This window comes from Hemibagrus wyckioides, linkage group LG06 (genome assembly GCF_019097595.1).
Source record: "Hemibagrus wyckioides isolate EC202008001 linkage group LG06, SWU_Hwy_1.0, whole genome shotgun sequence".
Lineage (NCBI taxonomy): Eukaryota > Metazoa > Chordata > Actinopteri > Siluriformes > Bagridae > Hemibagrus > Hemibagrus wyckioides.
The window spans coordinates 43,128,582-43,154,749 of record NC_080715.1 but is presented as its reverse complement, the minus strand read 5'-3'; the positions used below and the strand labels follow the sequence as shown (position 1 = coordinate 43,154,749).

The 26,168-nt window shown below is 40.2% G+C and overlaps 1 protein-coding gene across 1 annotated transcript; it reads right to left on the bottom strand.

Moving 5' to 3' along the window:
* Nucleotides 1-1,948: 1,948 nt before the first annotated feature.
* Nucleotides 1,949-10,908, bottom strand: LOC131354197 (E3 ubiquitin/ISG15 ligase TRIM25-like). Its single transcript, XM_058391565.1, has 6 exons — nt 10,216-10,908; nt 8,748-8,843; nt 8,366-8,599; nt 8,057-8,228; nt 7,757-7,816; nt 1,949-7,670 (listed from the first exon to the last, which is right to left on the bottom strand). Exons 1-6 carry the CDS (start codon nt 10,807-10,809, stop codon nt 7,120-7,122), a joined length of 1,707 nt encoding a protein of 568 aa, XP_058247548.1. The 5' UTR covers nt 10,810-10,908; the 3' UTR covers nt 1,949-7,119.
* Nucleotides 10,909-26,168: the final 15,260 nt, after the last annotated feature.

Below are 26,168 nucleotides of genomic sequence, written 5' to 3'. Positions count from 1 at the left end.
CCAATCAGCAGCAATGCTGATCTCTCTGCGGGTTTCCTTCAGCATAATTACATCAATAAGTTTCTGCCTTAAAAGTTCATATGACTTAGCTGTCTTGTTCTTTCTCTTGATCCATTAACATTTACTCTCAATCAAAATTTTATATCTTTTTTTTGCCTGTTTCTTTCCTTGTCCCTTACCTTGTATTTTCCTTTTATTTGGAACTTTAAAAACAGTCTCATCCACCATCTCCACATCTCCTCGTCCCCCTGCACTGGTGTAGTGTCTGGTGTTTCCAGGTGATTGCTCTGCACCTCTGTGCCTGCCTCTGCCAGCTCTGGCAGCTCTGGCACAGTGCCAGAATCCACTTAGCTTTTCTTATTTCAGCATTGGCTTCCCCCATTACAGTTGAGCTGAGGCATGGCTCTTCTATAGCCGGTTCAACCGAGCATGGTTTTTCTGGGGTTGTAGCTCCATTGGGCTTCTTCACTGCAGGCTGGGCTTGGGGCTCACTCTCCCTCAGGTCTTGTGCAGCAACAGCTTGCCGAACTGTAAACGCAGGGGGAATGGCCAGGGCAGGCTCAGCTGCATCTTGCCCCGGTTGCTCAGAAACACCAGGGTCACTCTGCCTCTCAGGGCAGGCCCGAACAAGATGCCCTGTTTTACCACACATAAAACACTTCACGTCTGTATCCAAAGATATGAATATGTTGTAATTAAAGCCAGCAACACTGAATTTAGCTCCTCCACGGCTTCTTTAAAAATGATAAAAAATTATAACCATTCTCCTAAAATAAACCAAACGTTTAGCCAGTGGAGACTTGCAACCAAGGGGGATTTGTTTTAACAGAAGGCAAACAGCCATGGCAGTACATGTCTGGTGTAAAGTAGGTGTTCCGCAGGGAGATCCGATATGTTGGTCGGTTGGTGTCTGCAGAAGGAGTAAAGATTAACCCAAAGGACTTGGTTTAATGGGCACTAAAGAACAAGACATCACAAACAGCTGGAGATGTCAGGCAGTTGTTTGTATTCCTAAGCTACTATTGGACATTTGTGCAGAATTTCTCATGCTTAGCCAAGCTCCTTTATGACTTACTTCAAAACAAGTCCAAAGCCACCAAGCTCAAACAGCCACAAGGAAGAACAAAAAATCACCAACTGTCTTCCCGAGCCCCAGTACAATGGAGCTGTGGACATCAGCAGGTTCTTGAATGTCTGATGGACATGCTGACCAAACCCCCAGTATTAGCATACGCAGACTTCACCCGCCCCTTTGTACTCCACACAGATGTGTCTCGGAGAGGCCTTGGGACAGTCCTAGTCTAGCAAGAGAACATTTTAATTGACCTTTCATGAAGAGAGAGATTGAGGAATATGTGATCAGAAAGTGCCCTTGCATCAAACAGAAAAGGCCAGCACAGCCTTCCTTGGGCTCCTCACTGGTCCATGTGTCCTAGTCTGTCACTATTGGTGGTAGAACTACTTTGCAATGTGAGACATGAGTCCACCTCTTTTTTTTCCATTGTAAAGGAGAGTTTAAATTAACATCTTCTTTTCCGATGAAGCCATAAACCAAATGTTTCTTGCTAAAGCAGAGGATGAACCAAAATCTCTGAGAAAAACAGAGGAGAAACCCAATTTTTTCCTGGTGAAACACAGGATAAACCAAATTCTTTCCTGCTGAAGCAAAGGATCAACTACACACAACCGTTGTTAACCTTCCCTGCCGAAACAGAGGATAAACCTGTTTCACTTACAGCTGTGTTTAACACTTCCCTGGCAAAGCAAAGGATAATGTAAATATTGGTCTGTAGTGGTTCTTTGATAGAGTGACACTAACCAAATCATATCTGAGTTGAAGAAGTTCAGTCGAGACTGGTTTCAAATGACCAGCTTTATCCAGGTCATGGTACCATCTGTTGTGAATTCACCAAAGTAGACCAGAGGACTCAGAAGTAGTGTTCAGCAGGAATGTTTTATTGGAGATAAACATGCTTTGGAGGTACTGCAGTCATTGAGTCCAGTGAAAAGGAACATACATTGCAGTTTTAAAGGCCTTGAGTAGGCAGGCCTTGAAGGTGTGACAATACAAAAGCCTAGAGGTGATACTCTTAAACAAAGCATTGGATGGGAGTGAGATCCCCAGAGTGGGCCCCCCAGCTGTCAGTTAGTTCACAGTTCCTGATGTGATCACCATTTGGTGATGAGAGCTGGGATATGAAAATGATTATTCAAAAGAACAATGTATGTTACAGCAGATTCTAGAGTGACCTCAAAATATGTTTTCCTACACATCCTTGTTGAAATTATGGTGATTTTAGGTGGTAGGCCTAAAAAAAATACATGAAAATATTGTAATACTGTAAATACTGTCAAGGTTATTATTATTACTACTATGTACTTGTAGTAGTAACAGTAGTAGTACGAGTAATAATTCTAATATCACATTAGGACAATACTCAAGTGAAGTGCAAATATTTGGCTAAAAAAGTACTCGACTACAACTATAAGCATATATTCTGAACATATCTTGGCATGCTCTGGTCTTCAGCTGAATGTGATACTATTTGTTTATGACCTCATCTCATGACTGTGATATACTTTGTTTTGTCCTAGAAACTCTTTCTGTTCTGTATTGATGAACATGTGCTGACACTTGCTGACAGTTTCTTCTTCTGTACTTTAGATAACCATTTTCATAGTAAACTCACCAAACCACCAGTGAACACATCGACCATTTCTGCTGACTTCTTTTGTTTACCTGTAGATGACACTGAATATTTCAGCTTTCTTTTTTATAAATAATCCCTGTTCATCTCAGTAAATCATCACTGTTCATCTCCTCAAAAGTAAAAATTATGGCAAAAAATGTCAGATTTTTCAATTCAATTCATTTGCATAACGCCTTCTACAATGGACATTGTCTGAAAGCAGCTTTACAAAAGTAGAGAAACAGAAGGGAGAAATATATATATACATATACTGTAGAGTGCTGAGTGAGGACAGAGAACAACACACAGAGACAGGTAGCTCTGGAGGGTGAAGAGCTTAGCGGCACTTCTGATTTGGCCAGGGGGTTTTGGCATGCTCTCTCCCACTCCGCCCTGTACTCTAATTTAGCAGCGCTAGCCATGGTGCTGATTCCGTTTCCACTCTATGGCGGCGCCGCTGCTATCCAGGGTGCTGACCCTCTGCTGCTTGTGTTTTTCTGGGAGATGGAGCGGGCAAGGAGCGACTCTCTCCTGCATGCTTGCGGCGGTGTGCGCGGCGCCGTCACAAAATATATATAAAGTTGAAATTTAAATAGTTTAATGTAAGTTTAAATAGTTTTAGTAAAACTTTAAAAGTTTAAATTAAAGTTACTATTTTATCCCTATTTTACACCTAATGAACAAGCCTGCAAGTCATAGGGAAAAACTCGCTGTGATGATGAAAGGAAGAAACCTTGAGAGGAACCAGGCATTGACCCGTGGGTGACACTGAATAGCAAATAATGTAAATGTAACTAAATAATGCCCTTTCTACAACAGCAACTAAGGGCTTATGGGGAACTATTAAGTCTGTGTAGTTCATTATAGGCACTAATACCTTGCTGTCACAAGCTGACAGATCTGTGACAATGAGAAAAACCCAAACCTGAGCAACTTGCGAGGGTGGTAAGGCGAGAGCATCCAAACATCCCAGTATACCAAACTCTCTATGCCCATGAGTCTTCCAGATCTGCTCCTTTGCCTAAGAAAACTACAAATTAAAGGCTTGACTAAACAAATGTGTCTTCAGCCTAGACTTAAACATTGAGACTGTGTCTGAATCCCGAACACTAATTGGAAGGCTGTTCCATAACTTTGAGGATTTGAAAGAAAAAGCTCTGCCCCCTGCTGTAGCCTTTGAGGAACTACGAAATAACTTGTACCCTTTGATTGGAGTAGGCATGGCAGATCATTAAAGACTAAAAGATCGCTCAAGTACTGCGGCGTGAGACCATTAATGCTTTATAGGTCATTAACAGAATTTTATAATCAATCCAAAATTTGACTGGGAGCCAATGTAGTGTGGCTAAAGTAGGAGTGATGTGTTAATATCTTCTGGTTCTAGTTAGGACTCTAGCTGCTGCATAATGGACTAACTGGTGCTTGTTTATGCTCCTAGTGGAACAGCCAGACAGTAAGGCATTACAATAATCCAACCTAGAGCTAACAAAAGCATGAACTAGTTTTTCTGCATCATGAAGTGACATCATATTTCTTATCTTGGCAATATTTCTGAGATGGAAGAAGGCTACCCTAGTGATATTATCAACATGAGCTTCAAACGAAAGACCAGAGTCAATTATCACACCAAGATCTTTTACTTCTGGATAAGATGAAACAGAAAGACCATACACAGTTACTTTTTAATCAGAAAGCTTACTTCTAGCTGCATGTGTCTAATGTCCTTTAAACATTCTTCTAATCTAATAAGCTGGTGTCTCTCATCTGACTTGGCTGAAACATATAGCTGTGTGTCATAGGCATAACAGTGGAAGCTAATACCATGTTTACGACTAATTGCACCAAGGGGTAGCATATATAGGGAGATTTGATATGGTCTATAGTTAGACACCTGACAGGGGTCGAGGTGCGTTTTTTTTACTGCTAGCTTAAAAGATTTAGGCACATAGCCAGTTCTAAGGGAAGAATTTATGATTTTTACAAGGGGTTCAGTAGCTACTGGTAATATCTGTTTAAGGAAAGACGTGAGTAAAGGATCTAGAATGCAGGTTTTGAAGAGGAAATTAGTGAAATTAGATCAGGCTCTTGAAGTGGAGTGAAGCACTCTAAGCTCTTATCAGAAAAGTTATATAATCTAAAGAATTATCTATCAAATAATTTGGTTTTAAATTAATTGTCTGAATTTTTTGCCTGATAGACAATTTTTTCATTGAAATAATTCATGAAGTCATTGCTGCTAAATATAGATGGTGTGCGCTTTTCTACAGTGGGTTTTCTCCTAGTTAGTTTTGCTACAGTACTAAGTAAAAATTTAGGATTGTTTTGTTATTTTCAATTAGGGCAGAGAGATACGCTGATCTAGCAGCTCTAAGAGAATTTTTGGTAATCAGTCGCCTGATCAAGTTAAACAGTTGCCTGATCAAGTTCTGTGGGGTCAGATGGCGAACCAATTATGTGTGATAATTTTGGTAGCTATTGGTAAATCTCTCTGCAGTAGCAGATGTAAATGTGCACTCGATACGGTAACGTGGCACATTGCGCATCTCGTGTCTAAGACTCATTCTAAATGAAACTAGATAATGATCTGAGATAGCTTCCGACTGTGGAAGAGTGACTATGTTTTCTATATTTAATCCGAATGTAAAAATGAGATCCAGAGTGTGACCTCCATTATGAGTGGGTCCTATTACATTTTGATTGACCTTAATGAATCTAAGATGGACACAACTGCTGTTCTCAGAGGATCTTCTGGCTCATCAAAATGAATGTTGAAGTCTCCTACTATTAATGCTTTGTCTAAAGAAACAACAAGGTTTGAAGTAAAATCTCCAAATTCACTGAGGAATTCAGAGCATGGCCCTGGGGGTCTGTAAATAACAATCAGTGGAATTGACTGTGAACTTATTATTTGTAGCTGCATACATTAGGTTAGTATAAAGAACTTCAAATGTGTTGAATTGATGTCTGGGTTTTTGTGTGGAGCTTAGCTTATTATCATGAATAACTGCGACACCTCCCCCCCTGCCTGTTAGACACGGTTGGTGTATATAGCAGCAAGCTTCATTTAATGCTACATACTCGTTTTGTTTAATCCATGTCTCTGTTAAACACAGAACACTGAACTCCTGATCAGTAATCAGTTCATTAATAATAAGTGCTTTAGTTGACAGAGATCTTATATTTAACAGTCCTAGCTTCAGATCAAAGGTGCAGGCTGTGCATTCACTATCATCTAGTTTTATGTTAATCAGGTTACTAAAAAATTTTTTCTGATTTCTGTTAAAACATTTTTGTTTGGTTCGGGGAATAGACACAGTCTCAATGTTATGAACCCTGAATGATGACTTATTGCAGCTAGCAGACAGTCGGATTAACCTGCTTGTCTGCTCCCTGGCCCTGGCCCTGGCCCTGGATTGTCACTGATTAACTAGATCTGCTCTAAAACTATGTGCTATGCTGCAAGAAATGAGAGCAGCACCTTCCAGAGTGGGATGGACACCGTCCTGTCCTAACAGGCCAGCCTTGCCCTCAAAAGAGCTCCAATTGTCTATGAAGCCCACACTGTTTTCAGAGCACCACCTGGACATCCAGCAGTTCAGTGATCATAACCTGCTGTAAGCTACATTGCCACGCCACAATAATGTAAACACTTGATGAGAGAGAAGAGAAACAGTATTTCCATTCCTCTGTAGGTCTGCACATATGGTGGTGTTGACAAATAAAGAACCTTGAACCTTAAAAACAAAATCCTGCTCTCTGTGAAAATAGAATATAACACAACACATTGAAAACCTTAACAAATAAACACAAAAGATGTTTTAAAATAATTGAGCAACAGTGCCCTCTGGTGGTGTGAGGAGGAAATGTCCGTGATGTCTGTTACAGAGAGTGCTGATGAAGGATCAGATTCCGCTGTTTAACGCTAATAAATACAACTTGATAAGAAAATATCAAACTGTCCCGAGATGAGAAGGACGTCTGAAAGGTAAGATTTACAGACTGTATATAAACAGACTGTCTGATATAAACACTCCAAACTAAACTCAAAATCCCTTCCCACATTAACATTCTGACCTGAAAACATTTCTGTTTCACAATCAGGAGTAAAGTTTTAACATTTTAAACCATGTGGTCAGCTTCTGGTGTATCATCTTTTCAGGAATAATTTTGTGTATCCTGCAGATCTCCAAAACTTCTGACTGAAATCCCTTCACAGTTTGAACCGTGTGCTGTTTCCTCTCTCTCTCTCATATCATATTTGTGTCAGGAGTTTATAAAGTTAAATATATCAGTAAATCAAAGCTGCTTCTGTTTTTTTACTTCATCGATCAGATGAAGACAAGAAGATTTGAAGAAAATCCCCCAGAAGCTTCTTTATTTGGAGTTAATCAGAATCATTTCATTGATTCATTGATTCAACAGATACATCTTATTCTGGATCACACAACTTCACTTCTGATCGATAATCAACCCAGAAGCCAGACCTAAACCCAAATCCAGCGTACAGAGGCTGAGTGAATGTGGTGTGGACTCTGTGGAGGAGCTTCATGGTGTCAGAGATGCTGTAGAAGGACAGAGTTCCTACACTGTGATCCACATAAACTCCTATTCTGGAGGGTGATGGACCTCTGAGATCAGTCTGAATGTTGTTGTGCCAGAAAGAGAGAGAAAAAGAAGAAGAACACGACAAACTCCAGGACTGATTGTTGCGTCCAAACCAACTCTCATTAGCCGGTCCTTTCCTGCTGATGTCTTTATATGAGACTGATATGAGCACACCAAACTCACCGCTCCACTCCACCTCCCAGTAACAGCGTCCACACACACTCTCCTTACACAACACCTGTTCCCAGGTGTCAAATCTCTCTGGATGATCAGAGTACTTCTGCTTTCTCTCACTGCTGTTCACCACTCTGTTCTTCACAGACAGAATGAGGTTACGATGTGTCGTGTTGGGATCCAGAGTCAGATAATAGAAATCTAAAATAAAAGAGAAAAACAAACTGAACAATGTGAACATGTTGGGATTAATTCGCATTGTGTGTGTGTGTGTGTGTTAGACGTACATTTCAGAAACCCTCCTCTGCTCTGTGTCTCTAGTGGTGAAATGATCTGAATTGCTGCAGCTGTGGAGAGAAAAATGGAAATGAAGACAAAAAGCATCATCAGGTTGTGTAAAAGATGGAAACAGTTGAAAGTGATACAGTCAGTTTATTCATTTGAAATCAGTATTTTACTTCAAAGTGTCAGGTGAACAAACTGGCTGCAGAAAAGTAAGCAGGAGCATGGCTAAGAAATAACACTTTTCACAGAGCGAGTAAAGACGTCCATCATTGTGTTTCTCCAGCAGGAGCAGCTCCTCTTACCATGTGGAGGGATTTTGTTGAGTTCCTCCTCACAGAATTCCTCCAGTCTCTTCTTCAGATCTGAGAGAGAATTCCTCACTCCATCAAATGACAGATGTTGAGGGACAGTGATGCTGGACGTGTCAAAATTTGGTCTTCGTAATGGAGGAGACTGACGTCCAGAAGCTAAAGCCTACAGAGAAGAAATGAAATGAAATGAAAGACACACTTGTGATGTCAGACAGGGACATTTATTGCTGCTTTAATGAGAGGTGTTTTAGAGAGTGTGTGAGGAACAGCTGGCTCTGTAGATCAGACAGTGAGTGTTACCTGGAGGAAATGGATGTGATCGTGTGTGTGTGAAAGCTGCTCCAGCTCAGTGACTCTCCTCTGAAGATCAGCAATCTCCTGCTCCAGTTGCTCCAGGAGTCGTTCAGCTCGACTCAGTTCAGCCTTCTCCTGAGCTCTGATCAGCTCCGTCACCTCCGAGCGCTTTTTCTCCATGGAGCTGATCATCTCAGTAAAGATTATCTCATTGTCCTCCACAGCTGTCTGTGCACTGAGCTGTTAGGACACACACACACACACACACACACACACACAGAAGATTTAAATTTCATCTATCATTCCCTCTCTTACTGGGACTCTAAATGACTGGTTGTCCATGTTGTGTGTGTTTCTAGGAGCAGCTCTGTCTCTGCTCACTGCTCACCTTTATAGTGTTCACAGTCTGTTTCAGCTCCTGCACCTTCTTCTGCTTCTCCTGGATTCTCTGCTGGAATTTCATCTGCTGCTCCTTTAACTCACTCTGAGGACACATCAGTTATATCCATAAGGTTATACAGTGGATATAAAAAGTCTACACCCCTGTTAAAATAGCAGGTTTTTATGTGTAAAAAAATTAAACCAAGATACATCTTGTCATATCATGTTTTTACTAAATTTTGTGTGAAATTGCAACCAATATATTAAAGTGGAAACAAATTAGAATCATTTTAATGGAAAAAAAAAATGAAAAATAAAAAACCTGGTTACATAATTGTGCACTCCATTTTATAATTATAAATGTGTCAGTGTTCAGAATCAACCAATCCCATTCAAACTCATGTTAAATACTAATTAGTATAAACATTCTATCAATTAAAGTCACTGATTAAACACAAATAAAGTACAGCTGTTCCTGTAGGATTTTTGTGAGATCTTCTTGGTAACATCTGACTGGAAAAGCCACAAAGATCTTACAAAGCAGTACAGGATCTCATTGTAGAAAAATATCAATTAGGAGAGAGTTACAAAAAACATACAGGACATTGAATATACCATGGAACACTGTAAAGACAATAATCAACACCTGGAGAAAATATGGCACAACAGTGAGATTACTAAGAACAGGACATCCCCCTAAAATTAATGAAAACACAAGGATAACTGGAGCTTTAATCAGGGTGGAGGGAATAATGAATAGCTCCAGATACCAGTCAACTGTGGTGCAAAACTTTAAGGCTTCTTCTAAAACACTTAAGATGAAGAGGAATTTCACCTTCCAGCATGACAATGACCCAGGAATGTCTTCACTAAAACAAGATAAAGGTTTTGGAAACGTTCAGAGTTACCATGCTTTTGGAGGGAAGAACTGAAAAGTAAATATGTGCTAAACTGATCAATTTTTAACCCAAAAATATAAAAGACTTAATGCTGTGATAAAATCTAAAGGTGCTTGGACTGAATATTAGTTTAGGGATGTGCACACTTATACACCAGTTTATTGAACATTTCTCGATTGATCCTTTCCCCCTTACATTATTTTTTTGTTTTTCACTTTAATATACAGCTTGCAATTTCACAATAAAGGTAGAAACGTTTCTTAAAGATTTGTCTTAGTTTAATTTTTTTTTACATTACAGAAACCTACCATTTTAACAGGGGTGTAGACTTTTTTATATCAGATACAGAGTTAAATTTCACTCCTGTTTTCTGTCTTGTTTGGACTAGTTTAAGTTATCAAATGGGTGTTGGCCGAGTGAAGGTTCACTCATCTGATCTGATTATGACAAAGACTGAGTAAAGATACATTTACTTAATACATTTACTTTACTTAACTCTTCAATCACAAGTTCAATCTTGTAACTGACCAAAGCTGCTAAATCTAAATGAGAAATATCATTGGGATGAGTTCTCACCTGTTTCTCAGCTCTTCCTCCTGCAACTGATACAGCGTCATGGCCTTTATGTTTATCCAACATGCACAAAGAGCAAATACATCTTTGATCAGTACGACAGTAGATCTTCAACACTTCATCATGTTCAGAGCAGATCTTCTCTTGTAGATTTCCAGACGCTACAGTTAATGTGTGTAATTTCAAAGCAGGACGTTCAAGATGAGGTTTCAGGTGAATGACACAGTAAGAAGCCAGACACATCAGACAGGACTTGACAGCTTTGTGTTTTCTCCCGGTGCAGAAATCACACTCCACATCTCCAGGTCCAGTGTAACAGTGAGCAGGAGAAGCAGCTTGGACTCCAGTCTTCTTCAGTTTCTCCACCACTTCAGCCAGCATGTTGTTTCTGCGTAGAACAGGCCTTGGAGTGAAAGTGTCTCTGCACTGAGGACAGCTGTAGACACCCTTCTGATCCTCCTGATCCCAGCAGCCATTAATACACACCTTACAGTAACTGTGACCACAGGGGATAGCCACTGGATCCTTCAGGAGATCCAGGCACACTGGACAGCTGAACTGATCCACTGAAAGCTGATCTACTGAAATATTGGCCATTTTCCTGAACTCACACAGAGAGAGAGAGAGAGGGAGTCTGAGAGAGAGAAAGTGAGAGCGTGTGCGTCACTCAGAGCTCAGTTTCATTTTCTATGAAATAAGTCGGAGTAAGTTCCTGGTTCTGTGTGGCAGAGTAAGATGGGGTGGGGAGAGAGAGAGTGAGAGAGAGAGAGAGAGAGAGAGAGAGAAAGAGAGAGAGAGAGCTATTGAAGATCTGGATTGAACCTGATTTCCCCAGAATGGAACAAGTCAGTGCATTGCACAATGGGGATACCAGATGTTTTCCTTCAGACAATTAGAATCTGGAGTTAGGTGATGTAGAAGCCCTGTAATGCACTTACTGAGAAACACTGCTATGTCACCTGACCTCTGTCAGTCCAGAGAATCAGACACTGGTTTCATATAGGCTTTTCCATCGCATAACGTCTTGACGTAGCGTCTTCAGTGCACTGGATTACACCAACAACCTGAAACATTTTGCTGAACAGGATGCTTCAACAAATCCTTCCTTAGCTTCTAGTGTCAGTGTCTAGTTCTGAAAACGTTTAACCCAAGTTTATAATATGCACTTAGTGAAGCTAAAAATTTCAGAACATTTTCTATTATAAAAGGCTTATAAGCAACTGCCACATCACAGAACTGTTTTCAGAGGTTTTTATAGACTTTCTTTTAAAAAAAATCTTATTTTTATAGATATAAACTTGAAATTTTGTAGTCTTATGTATATTTTTATATTTTATAGTATGTGTATTTTTTTTATGTTTCTTCCATTTCTGCTATTACTTTTAAAGTATGACTGCATGTAATTAAGATATGCCTATATAACTGATGCTGAATAAAATACCCAGAGACAATTTGTTTTTAACTTATTTTTCTATGGTATTTTGATGCTTTTGTAATATGCATAGCTTTAAAACAACAAACAACAAGAATTATGTACACAGCCAACAGTATTAAAGTTGCATTTTTTAACATTTAAAAATATCACATCACTTTTACATTACAGAACATTTTCAAGATTTAAAAGAAATAGCTAACACCTTACTTATTTGCTGTTTACTTCAGAACAATAAACAAAACTACTTTTTAGACTCTTAAATATGATAATATGAAAATATAACATTTAAAGCTGTCAAATGATGGTTTTACTCGTATAAAAATGGTTTTCTTTAAGTCAAAGTTCACTGGGTCATGTACTCGCAGCAGCCCCTAATTTTTTACTGTTTTTTTTTTTTAGACATAATGCAATACATTTAACAATATAAGAGATTCAGATTTGTTAATAAAGGCTATTATTTTGCAATCAATACCAATATTTACCTTGGTTTCCACTTAGAGTATGGGAATTTTAATGTGACCGGATTATTATCAAATAATAAACATGGCAGGATCTCCAATCTCACTTGACGTGGGGGAAAACACATGACCATTGAATTCATATACAATCAACATTTCTCGATCAAAATGCACAAAATTTTATCATTTAAAAAAGGAAAGTTTGCAGATTTTTTAATCATATATGCCACTTATTTAAACTGAATGGTTTTTGAAATATTTGAGGTCAACTTTGAATAATTATACAGAAGTTAATTTTTGGCGTAGGAAGAAGCATTCGAAAGCTCATCTTATTAGTCGAAATAATTTAAATTAGCATAATTCAACAAACAGTATGTGCGTTTTAAATGTTAAATACCCACCCCTTAAGAAAAAGGCATAGCACAGCACATTTAGTGAATAAATTTTTTTGACTGTGTAAAAATGATTCAAACACAACCTACATCATTTGAATTTTTTTGTTCATTTTTTCAAGCTACCTTTACATTTTATTTTTTGAGCTTTCTGAAAGAAAATTAATTCATACCATATATGGGAATTCTGGCCTATTCCAATAGGATTATCAGATAATCTGTGGTTGTTTCTAAGATTAAGCAAGATTTAGAACAGGCTGTTCTGAATATGATTAACTTAAACCTGTCCATATAGAGTGACATCAGATGTACTGTCTTTTATAGCTGGAAATTTATGTATGAATGTAAATTTTATAATGGCATGCTGGAATTGACTTTTAGGAAACTATGAAGGGTAAAGGGTTAAGAAATGGCTAATTCAATTTTTAATGGAAAACAGATGCCGCCTATTTTTTAAATAAGAACATCACCAATGGAGTTATTTATATACATATGAATATCAGTGTATCAGAAAACCAAATCAACATACGGCATGTGAGCCCTTCTGTAAAGCACAATAAAGACTACTTTTCTTCCAGGTATAAACTCAGAAGTACATTGACACCCCATGGAAACAACACTCATTTTGTATGTCTATTTATTGCTTCACAGGTAAAGTAATACATACTTTATATATAATTTATTTGGTTAATATGACTATGGAAAATTAAAATTGAGTGTGAAGTGACCTAAGCGACTATTTAATTTAGCCAAATACTAAAAGATGTGCCATATTTAATTTAGATTGCAAATGCAAATGATTAATGCTGTATTATGTGTATTTGAGAATGTACAGCAGACGGTAATGTTTGAACATTTTTGCTATACAAGTGTTCATTACTTTGGTTTGTGTTTTGTTGATGTTTTAATGGACAGCTAACTGTGTTCCTGTTGTATTAATCGTTCAGTTGTCATATTGAATGCTCTATATAAATATGCTTAAGGTGTGACACGATGCAAATTACATTCTAAAGTTTTTAAATGCAACAGTTGCTTATGTATTTCTCGTCATGTGTTTGTCACACATTTTTGTTTGTTTATCTTTTATTTCAGTAATAGGGACATTTGTTAGATGAATTTTGTATTTTGGTTTATCATTTAATTCTGTATATGGAATATGGAGTGCATGTTCTACTCTGTGTGATATTTATAACTTAGATATCTCCTTTTTGTAAAATGGGACAAGGTAAATTGATGTATATGTATTCACACATGTTGTATGTACATATTATCTATGTACCATGTCATTCAAGGTACAGATGTCATGTAACATGAGAAATGTTCACAGTTGATAGACTTCACTGGTGACTTCACTGTTTTGATCTAATAAAAGTAAAAATAAATTGTCATGCAAAGGGAGCAACACTCATTTTGTTTGTTTCTTTATTGTTTCACAGGTACAAAGTGCTTACCTGCCTCTGTGGCCTCAGATGTCGACTCAGATATCCCTTTGGTCTGAGGCCGATAACAGAAGGCACATGTCACAATCCTACACATCCTCTCACAGGCTATTCAATAGAATCCTGAGTGTATTGAGATATTGAGTGTATTGAGTTCATAAAATGTTTACCAAAGTATAATTACCACATTACAAAGATAGGAACACACCTTTATTACCACTCAACTGTTCATCTGTTCTTCTCAGACAGAAAGAGTGAATGATGTGTTGTGTTGGGATCCAGAGTCAGATAACAGATATCTAAAATAAAAGAGAAAAACAAACTGAACAATATGAACATGTTGGGTTTAATTTGCAGAATACTGTATATTCATGAGAGAGAGAGAGAGAGAGAGAGAGAGAGAGACATTCACATTCATGTGATGTTTAAAGACCATCTATCATTCCCTCTCTTACTGCAACTCTGCTGGAATTTCATCTGCTCCTCCTTTAAGTCACGTTATGTTATGTTGTGTGTGTGTGTGTGTGTGTGTTTCTGTGTGTGTGTGTGTGTGTGTGTGCACCTGCTTTGCCTCGTCACTGGAATGTTTACTAACTGCTCTGACCAGATTACAATGATTCCCGAGGATAACTTTAACTCTCTGTTAACCAGAACACATACAATGTAATAAGCTTTTACAAAATCCTTCTGCGGCTGTAAAACTGTTGTGTCTTTTGTGATTATCCATCATACACAAATAACAGTTGCAGCTTTTATCAGTATGACAGTAGATCTCAATCAGCTTGTCATGCTCAGAGCAGATCTTCTCTTATAGTCTTGTCAAGGCTTCAATTACCTTGTGTTTGTTCAAAACTTGATTAAGATGAGTTTCACAAAAATTGCCACACACGTGAGACAGGACTTGACGGCTTTGTGTTTTCTTCCGGTGCAGAAATCACACTTCACATCTCCAGATCCAGCATAACAGGGAATCCAGTCTTCTGTCTGGAGACACCACTTCAGCCAGCATGTTTCTGCATACAGGCATTGGAGTGAAAGTGTCTCTGCACTGAGGACAGCTGTAGATGCCCTTCTGATCCTCCTGATCCCAGTAGCCATTAATACACTCCTTACAGAAACTGTGACCACAGGGGAATAGCCACCGGATTCTTCAGGAGATCCAGACACACTGGACAGCTGAAGTGATCCACTGAAAGCTGATCTACTGAAATACTGGCCTCATTTTCCTGAACTCATACAGAACGAAAGAGAACAGATTTGTTTTCTCTAAAATGAGGTGTTACTTCATGGTTCTGTGAGACAGACAGACTAAGAGGTAAAGTCAGAGTGGTATTAAATCCTCCGTTAACTGCACACCTGCACTGTAATACTCTCAGTCACTTTCTTACTGATTGCACACCTGTTCATAGTCTAACAGCAATTTCAGCTGCAACACAAAAGCACTCTCTTAATCACTTAATTCATTGTGATGAACAAGCTCAGTGTCAATCTCTGTTCTTGACATTACCAAGCATTCTAGTAGTTTAAATCATCAGAAGTGCTCTCAAAAGTCAAATTCCATGGCTAGCAGCCAGAGAATAGTGGATTGACCTTTCTATTTGACCACAGTTGTCATTGTCAGGTTACGTGATGTGCATTCCCAGGTCAGCAACACAACTTCCGGTTTACACCATTTTATGCTTATCGGCCCTATATAAGCCAGTGGGCGGCACATGCTCCTTGCCAGATGGTCTCTTCAGCCTTCCTTGCACTCCAGATTAGTCATCCCGCCTTTTCTTTGGTTCCTGTATGCCAGGTTTTGACTCTGCCTGTTCCTGACGCTGACTTCTGCTCTGTTCCTGCCTGTCTGGTTTGTCTCTGCCTTGCATTTCTTACTGATTCTGCCTGCCCTGTATTTACCTTGGTCACTGGATTTTGGATTATTGGACTGTGTTCTGTTGCTGATTCTGCCTGCCCTGTTTTTTCCCTGTTCACTGGATTTTGGATTATTGGACTGTATTCTGTTGCTGATTCTGCCAACCCTGCTTACCCTGATTTTCATCTGTTCGATGGTTGTTATTTGAGAACTCTGCCATTTCCTGTATATGTGTTGACTCTTATTAAAGACTTTTATTTTGAACTTGCTCCTGCGTACTGAATTTGGGTCCTCACACCTGCTTACCCTGACAGTACCATCTAGCCAGCCATGAACCCAGCAGAGCCACAGAATGTGCAGAACCTTCTCGGGACCTTGTCTCAGGCCTCTGTGCATAATCAACCCTCTTCCGCTCCACCCTCCTCAGATTCCTTGACAACAGTGACACCTATGTCCTCAGCAATTCCTCTTTGGGAGCCACACCTGCCTCACCCCAAACGTTTTTTCGGGGAGCCAGGACTATGCTGTGCGATGCCCTCTAGGATGCCTTCTACAATGCCTTTTATTGTGGGCTGGCCTCCAAGATTAAGGATGAGGTCCCTGCCTGAAGGTTACCAGTTGACCTTGACAACCTGGTCACCCTGGCTACCTGCATTGATCGACGCAACCAGGAACGCCAAACAGAAAGGGCGAGACCCAAGGGAGACCCAACTACTGTCCCACTGCCTCTTGCTACCCGCCTTCTCCTACCCCTTATGTCTCCACAACCAGGAGCTCTCATTTCGCCCAAGCCAGGGAGATTGGCCACCATCACTTATCGTATACTGAGAAGGACAGGTGCCAGGCCTCTGGACTATGCCTGTATTGTGGAGAGGCTGGACACTTTGCTTCTTCCTGCCCAGCAAAAGGCTGGGCTCATCAAAGAAGGAAGGGCCAGCAGAGAGTCTATGATCCATGGTCCCTTCCAAGCCACTTCTCAAGATCTGCATTTCTGTCACCCAGCAGGGCCATGACCTGTCCACCTTTATGGACTCTGGGGCCAATTGTGAATTTGTGGACCAGGAACTAGCCAAACAACTAGGCCACAAAACAGTGCCCCTGCCCACCAGGTTCAGGCTCTGGATGGCCATGTCCTACATCATGCCTCCCATCGCACCAAGCCCTTACTTGTCACCATCACTGAAAATCACCAAGAATGGATGTCTTTTCTTCTCATCCTGTCACCATTTGCCCCACTCATGCTGTGTTTTCCATGGCTCCAGAAGCACAATCCCCACCTGGACTGAACTAGACACCGCATTCTGGAATGGGGCACCTTCTGCCTAGCCCATTGCCTAGGCCCTGCACCTCTGACCTGGCTGGCCGACGTGGATGAACCACCCCCTTACCTTAGCTCTGTACACTCCACCTATCATGACCTTGCAATGGCTTTCAGCAAAGCCAGAGCCTCCTCCTTACCTACTCATTGCCAATATGACTGTGCCATATAACTCCTGCTTGGCACTACCCCTCCTCGTGGTCATCTCTAACAGCTGACAGGACATCCAAGAGTCCATTGTATCAATAATCAATAATCTATCCTCCTCACCTACCAGGGCTGGGTTCTTCTTTTTAGGGAAGAAGGATGGGTCCCTTCATCTGTGCATCGTCTACCGTGGGCTCAATGCCATTACCATTAAGAACCGATACCCCTTACCTCTCATGGCCCACTGTCTTCACCAAGCATGATCTCCGCAATGCCTATCATGTGGTGTGCATTCGGGAGGGAGATGAATAGAAGATTGCCTTTAACACCCCAACAGGCCATTATGAGTATTTGGTCATAATATTTGGGCTTACTTATGCCCCAGCAGTTTTCCAAACCCTGGTTAACAACTCCTTCAAGACTATCTCAACCAGGTTGTCTTCATTTACTTGGATGACATCCTCATCTTCTCCCACTCTCTGGAGGAGCATGTCCACCATGTTTGGCCAGTGCTAAGGTGATTGCTCCTGAACTGTCTTCATGTGAAAGCAGAGAAGTGTGAATTCCACACTTCCAGCATCACCTTTTTGGGGTTCATGCTCTCGGCCGGTAGCATACAGATGGTTCCTAGTCTGGTCGAGGTGGTGAGGGACTGGACATGCCCTGAAAATCAGAAGCACCTCCAATATTTCCTGGGGTTTGCCAACTTCTACCGGAAGTTCATCAGAGGTGCTCCTGCACTGACTCACTTCCTGGCTTCACCCCTTTTGCCCAACTTAAGATGCTCTTCAAGACGACTCCTGACCCTTTTGGACCTGCCCTGCAGGTTTGTGGTGGAGGTGGATACATCAGACCTTGGGGTTGGGGCCGTCCTATCCCAGTGGGCCCCTGAGGACAATCTCCTTCATCCCTGTGCCTTCTTCTTCTCTTTGCCTCTCCCCAGCCAAACAGAAGTCTTCCATCAGTGAATGGGATCTCCTGGCGGTGAAACTATCCCTGGAAGAGTGGCTGCCACTGGTTGGAGGGTGCAGAGCAGCCTTTTATGATTTGGACAGACCACAGAATCCTAGAATACATTCAGACAGCCATGTAACTCAATCCTCGACAGGCTCGTTGGGGACTGTTCTTTGGGCATTTCAACTTCACCCTCTCATTCCACCCTGGCTTGAAAAATGGGAAGTTCAACTACCTTTCATGGCACTTTGCCCCTGATGAAGATGGCATGTCTTCTGAACACATCTTCCCTTCATCTGTGACCATCCATGCCCTCCACCTGGGGATTGAGAGAAGAATACGGTAGGCAACCTCTGGGGTAACAGTTCCAGATGGTTGTCCAGAGAACAGACTCTTCTTCCCCAACCAACTTTTATCCCAGGTTTTCCAGTGGTGCCACAGCAGTCACTTCTTCTGTCATCATGGGATTTACTGCACCTTGCCCAACCTCCAGCAGCATTTCTGGTGGCCTTCACTCAAGCACCTCCAGAGGTTTGTATCAGCTTGTCCCACCTGGCTCAGCAAAAATCATCCAGAACCCCACCAGCCAGTCTTCTGCACCCCATTCCATCTCCTAGATGACCCTGGTTTCATATCTCCCTGGATTTTGTCACCGGTCCTCTGGCCACATCACCATCCTTACTGTGGTTGACCAGTTCTCCAAAATGGTTGATTTCATGCCCTCTCCACAGTTCACCTTGAAGTTCTGGAAGTAGTTCTGCCAACTCCTGGGTACCTCTATTAGCCTCTCATCTGTCTTCCACATGCAAACTAATAGCCAGACAGAGTGATTAAACCAGTAGTTGAAGACTGGGCTCAGAATCCTTTGCTCTGAAATCCCTGCATCCTGGTCATCCAACCTAGGGGTGGAATATGCCCACAACTCTCTTCCCTCTGCTGCCACAGGCCTCTCCCCTTTCCAGGCTGCTTATGGCTATCAACTGCCTCTGATCTCCCACCAAGAAGTGGAAGCCTCAGTTCCTTCTGCTCTCGCTCTGGTTAAATTGTGTCGACAGGTCTGGAGGAGGACCCACTTAGTGCTTCTCCACTTATCCCAAAGCTATGCTTGATGGGCCAACCATAAGTGCCACCTGGCAACCAGTGTCCCTCCTGGCATCTGTCTATCTTTTTATTTTTAACTGATGACCCTGTGGACACCAATTACTGACCTTCAAGTTGGACTCAATGCTGTTTATCATATTTGTTCAAGTGAGCTCTGCTTTATTATAACAATTAAGTTAGTATAATTTATTAATATTAGTTACTACTAATGGTACCAAGAATATATTTATTATTTTTATATCCCATACACTTGTATAATTGTGTTGTGGGGATCTTTGTGGTATCTGACATTTTAGTTATTTTCTTTGACTCAAGGGAGGATGCTATCTTTATCATACTTACTTGTGACTAAGTTGCTTGAACTTATTTGCTCTCCTTATTACTAAGATATGGCTCTCTCATTCACACTAGCCTGTACTTTTCTGTCAGTTTACCTTAACCTGATTAACTTTAACTTAAAATTAAGTTTGTACTTAATGCACGTATCAGGCCCTAGTTTCACCACATCTGTATACATTAAATATGGTATTTTGGTGTTTTCCTCACTTGTTTTAGTAAATACCAGCCACTAGAATGGTTATTTTATACACAGCTTACAGGCCTACATAAGCATTATATCTCTTCTGCTTCTTATCACTCTGTGATGTCTGCCTATACTGTGCTTCTGCATAATGTTTGTATAGTGTATATGCATTTTAGTTTTAATTTACATTTAATTTACATCCAGTTTACATCCACGCTCATACTGTCATTTGAGTCTCATATGTTATTGTTGTCATATCTGTGGCCTGTTATGGCCTTCTTCACTCTTATGCTCAAGGCACACACTGTTCCTAGATCCCTATCTAGTTAATGAGGACATATACGCAGGTTGTGCTGACCGACCTTTCTGACCTGCTTTCCTTTCTCAAAGGATATGGTTAACTTTTGCCATAGCTGATAACTGAATTATATTGCTTGAGCACAGTTTATGATAAGTGAGATTAATATGTAAATCAAAATAAGCAAAGATTAAAACTAAAATTAACTCTGGGTTTTGGAATAGATTAGATTTAGCTTAAGTGGGTAAATTTAAGAATTAAAAATTATCTTTTGATTTAATAATTAAAGTAGATTAGAATTAGGTTCATGAAAATGAGTACATTTTTCAGAAAAAATTTCAACATGGCCAACGAGTTTGGTTGTCCATTCGAGATCTGCCCCTGAAAATCACCTGTTGGGAGCTCACTCCTCGCTTTGTTGGTCCATTCTCGATCTCTCAACCCAGCAGCAGAAGTTCTCAACCCAGCAGCAGAATTTCTCAACCCAGCAGCCATCTGACTCAAGTTTCACTGGACCCTTTGCATCCATCTGACTTTCCATATCTCCAGACTCAAGCTTGTCCAAGCCTGTTCGCTAGTTCAGCCTGCCTTGTACTCCTGATTTTTCATCACCCCATTTCGTCAGTTCCTGTCTGCATGGTTTTGACTCTGCCTGTTCCTGATGCTGTCTTCTGCTCTGATCCTGCCTGTCTGACTTGCCTCTGTTGCTGATTCTGCCTGCCTTGCTGTTCGATGGTTGTTGTCTGAGAACTCTGCCATTTCCTGTATATGTGTTGACTCTTATTAAAGACTCTTATTTTGAACTTGCTCCTGCGTACTGCATTTGGGTCCTCACACATGCACACCCTGACAGTCATATCTTTGGCAAACTTGATGATGTAGTTTGAGCTGTGCATTGATGCACAGTTGTGACTAACAGAGTGAAAAGCAGTAGACTAAGCAAACAGCCCTGAGGGGCCCCAGTGATCAGTGTGGTGTTGGTGATGCTGCACCCACTCAAGACTGATTGAGGTCTCCAATAAGGAAGTCTGGGATCAAGTTGCAAAGGGAATTGGTCAGGCCCAGCAGGCTTAGTGATGTTTACATCAGATGCTAAGGAATGATTGTGATTAAGTCTATGAACAGCATTTGTACATATGTATCCTTTTTGTCCAGATGGGTAATTGCTACAGGATGATAGTCACTGAGGCAGGACGCTAAAGTCTTCTTTGGCACATCATGTTAGAAATATGGAATTACTCAAGGGTGTCAGTGAAGATTAGCATGAAGATAACTTGTTACCACTGGGCTCACAAAGTTCAATGACCATCCCAAAAATTATAGAGCATGACAAGCTTCCTTCATCAATGGACTGGATCTGACAGCAGGTGAGGAACTGGACCTCTTAGCAAAGTGGCTTGGTAAAAAGTCGTCAGAATATGTGAAGAGAATCAGATCTGTGCACATCACCAAGCCAAAATTAGCCCTGCAAATGGTCTGGGATATTCCAGTGCTATGCAGACCCTGAGATTGTAGAGTGCACTTTTTTTTTTTTAACAAACTTTCCTTGCATGTCTAATAAAGACAAGTTAAGAGAGCTTGGAGATCTTCTTCTGGAGCTCCAGTCTGCCAAAGAAGATGGTTACTTACCAAGGTTAAACTACCTAGACAGTTCCCATTATTTCAACACAATTTTAGATAAATTGCCACATAATCTGCAGGCAAAGTGGGTTAACATTGGATAAAGGTACTGTAGAAAAACATATTTTGAGGTCACTCTAGAATCTATTGTAACACACATTTCTCTTTGAATAATCATTTACATATCCCAGCTTTCACTACCAAATGGGGATCAAAGCAAATTGGTATCAGGTATCAACTTTGAACCAGCTCACAGTTGGTGGTCGACTGAAAGGATTTCAATGTTTTCTTTAAGAGTATCACCACAAGGCTTTTGCATTGTCATATCTTCAAGGCCTGCCCACTCAAGGCCTTTAAAACTGTAATGCAAGCTTCTTTTCATTGGACAGTACCACCGCAGTGTGTTCTGATCTACAATAAAACATTCTTGCTGAACACTACTTTCGTGTCCCCCGGTCTGCTTCAGTCAATTCACAACAGTACAAAAACAAATACAACATATCATTTCCTTCATTTTCCTTCTTTGCACAGTTTGTATGCTGTAAAGCTAGGATACAAAATGACCACAGCTTCAAACTGTTTACAATACCACCAGCACTCCCTGGTATGAAAGCTCTCATCCAGGAACACAGCATTAAAAGGTTTCATATCTGCACACAAGACAGACATAACCACTTCAGTGGAATCTCAAACTGAGAAATAAGAGAACAGAGATCTGTTCAAAATCTATTCTATCTATACCAAACCCCAAGAATCTCATAGAAAATAATGTATATTTTAGATGTTGTGAATCAATGTCTGACTTAGGCAGAGACTGCAGAATGTGACTGAAATGCAGAGAATGCGAAAGTGAGCACCACTCCACAGCTATGGCCTCCAGGCCTCAAAACCTGTAGGACAAGAGAAACAGAACAAAAATGTGAAAAGGAAGAGAAACTTTGTGACTCACCTGCTATAAATTCCCAGTGCACAGAGGTATGTGGCACAAACCAGTCTGCTCAGTCTTGTTCAAAAATTTGCTTAGTGAGAGTATATAAGAAAGGACAACCAGAACATGCAGTCAGCATGTATGCAATCCTTAATGACCAAAGTAATCGCTTCTTAGCTCATTCAGAATTCTTTGACTTGTGGAAATACTTGAGGTAATTGATTTCAAACCTGATGCAGTTTTAAGGTGACAGTAAAGTAGTTTTGCACTACATATTAAATGAGACTAGACATGTCTTTGTGTATGTACACAAGAGAGTGCAGCGAATCCGGCAAAGTACAATCCCAGAACAGTGGCACTTTTTTCCAACAAAGAAACGATTGCCACCAGGTCAGTTTCTCCATCACTGCTTGCTAACACACAATGGTTTACTGGTCCAGACTTTCTGCACAAACCTCTCTCAACTTGTCAAGAGACTCAAAAGACATTTGAGTTAGTAATGCCAGAAATAGATGAAGAAATCCGGCCTCATGTCAGAAAGACACCATACTGCAGAACACTTTAAATGTTTCTCTTCATGATAAGCACTTCTGAGAGCTATCGCACTGCTTATGCACATAATTTGTTCATTCAAGTTGAACTCAAATACTCACCCAATTGAATGCAAAGGCTTGCACCTACATAAAAGGGCCAGAACCGCTGAAGAGCTTTTCTCTGCCAAGTCTGTTATTCTCAAATCTGTACAGAAAGAAACATACAGAGATTAATTCAGTGCCTTAGCGGAACACAGGAACCCCAAGGAATCCCAAGAAGCAGTGCACTTAAGAAACTGAATCCTCAGATTCACGATGACCTAAGAGGTACTAGGTAGACATGTGAAAAATGCTCCTCTAGATCAGCATGATAAGAATCCAATTATCATTCCTAAGAACAACCATGTCTCAGCTCTGTTGGTAAAACACTACCATCAAGAACTGAAACACCAAGGTCATGAATTCATGGAAGGAGCGATAAGGACTAGAGGCTTGTGGATTGTAAATGGCAAAAGGCTCATCAGCTCCATCTTGTATCACTGTATTACCTGTCAAAAACTAAGAGGTAGATTTGCACAGCAGAGGATGACAGATCTAGCACTAGAGCACCTTTTTGTATGTAGGTTTGGACATTTTCGGCCCATGGACTGATATAAATCGACACACCAGAGGAGACACAACAAACAGAAAACGCTGGGCAATCCTTTTTACATGCATGAGCACTAGAGCAGTACATATGGAAGTAATGGATGGAAGTTCATGGATACATCCAGCTGTATCTATGCATTGCATTACTGTTCTTTTGTTGTTTTGCAAGACAACACCCTTTCTCGCAATGATTAGCCTATGGCCATAATCATGTACACCTTCACAAGCATTATTGATTATTGCAAGCAACGATGGATGTGTAAGGAAAGTAGAGGTTAAGACGACTTCTCAAGCCACAAAAGTTCTGTAGACCAATCTCACAGGTCATTTTGCTTCTTTCAAAAAAGGACTGACGTAATTATTTTTAGTGATGTCTGACATCAGGCAGGGCATGTTCTGTTCCCTGTTTAACATTCCCTGTTATTTAAGTTCATTTTGTTGTGGAACTGCCATCTAGTGGACTCTTTGAGGAACTGCAGATAATGTATAAACCAGAAAGTGAGCAGCTGAGCAAATGGCTGATGTATGTCGTTTAGATGGGATGCTTTTTTTGGGTAATCTTCATCAATCCTTGTTTATGAAGAGTTTGAAGGGCAATAGCTCCACATTTCTTTTTCTATTTGCCTGAAGTAGATAAGATGTTTTCATTTATATACATATTATGTTATCTTAAGGCTTTTGAATGTATTAAAATCTATTTAAAAGGCTAAAGTGTGTAAAATTAACAGCATTCTTGTAACCTGCATATTATCATTTGTCTTTTTTAAACATTTTAGTCATGTGACTAATTAGAGATTGTATTTTTGTTTTCCTTTAGTTTTACTCTAGTCCATTGTAGAGTTGATCCAAGTTGCAATAAATGTTGGGCTTGAAACTTACATCTAGATGGAGTTTAACTTGCTGTCAAACTTCAGAAAGGTTAAAGGTGAAGGGAGAACAATATAATATTTATTTAAATAAACACAAGTTTCAGTCATGCTAGCACATTGTACAGCTTCTACAGAGCTAACAATACATGAAAAAGATGAATTTCCAGCCATCTCAGGCCTTCAGAGTGGGTTTACTGTGGCTTAGGTTGAAGCAAACATTTCAGCTTCATTCATGTTGCTAATACTGTTAAGACCTGTCCTCATAGATACACGATTGTATTGACTCGCCGGAGGCAGAAGGAGTAGAATCCATATGCAGATTTTATTGAAACAAACACAACAGGCAAAATCGTAATCAGAAAACGTAGCAAAAAGTCCAAACCAGAAAACCAAAAAACAGCAGACAAGTCTAGACTCTACACTAGACTAGATTAAAAAAATGAAGAAGCAGTAAGCAATGGTCATACACGGATAATCAAGAATAACAATAGATAAAGGCTCGGTATGCTCACATGGAAACGATACTTCGTGCGTGCCTTTTTTATGTCCATGGAGAAACCGGGAAGCGCAGGTTTCAAAATTCGGGAGAGGGCTCCCTCTGGTGTTCGACCTCCTGGTGTGACGTGACAACAGTTAGCACACCACTGCACCGCTTGCATTGGTTGGTGTGTTGAAAGGTTGGATGATAAAATGGAAAGCATCTGCTCTTCATGTTGTGGAATAACTGCTGCCTTTGTTGTTGGATGTCTCAGATCAAAAAACAATGCAAGCTGTCAATCAACAGCAAGCTCAATGACACATGAGTAGAGCTCTTTATCTTGGGTTCTGGAAATCCATAACTAAAGATAAAACGGTTTACATGGTCACAATGTTTCAGAACGGAGTATGAGCAGATTTTAAGTTTAAAATCTTTTTCTGAATAAAATGTGAAGGAAATTTACCCCAGATCTGATGTACTCATTCACGGGGCATTAATTATGCAGATCTTTGTATAAAAGTCAACAGTTTTTTGCATGATGCTGTATTAATCTGTGAAGATTCATTTTCCAGGTGGTTCTTCAGAACCTGTTAATGTGTATAGTGTGTTTCTACTCACTTTACTACATCACCCTCAGTTTGTGCATCGGCATGCTGAAGTAAGTCTTACTAAATAAGATACACTGTGTCTATGCGAGTGTGTGTGTGTGCATTATTATAAAAAGTTTTTCTTTAAGATCTTTCTTCAACACATCTGCATTCATATTTTATCTAGAAGGATGTTTTATCACAGTGTTAAATTATCAGTGTACAGTAAGTGTGTATTTGTATCAGGGTAGAGGAGGTGGATAGCTTATTAGTAACTTTCAGCACCAAAATGCATCCTTCATGGAACAACCTAAAATATTTAGGAAAGACTCAAAACTCTCAAAATGATAAATACTGAATGAATAACCTGTTC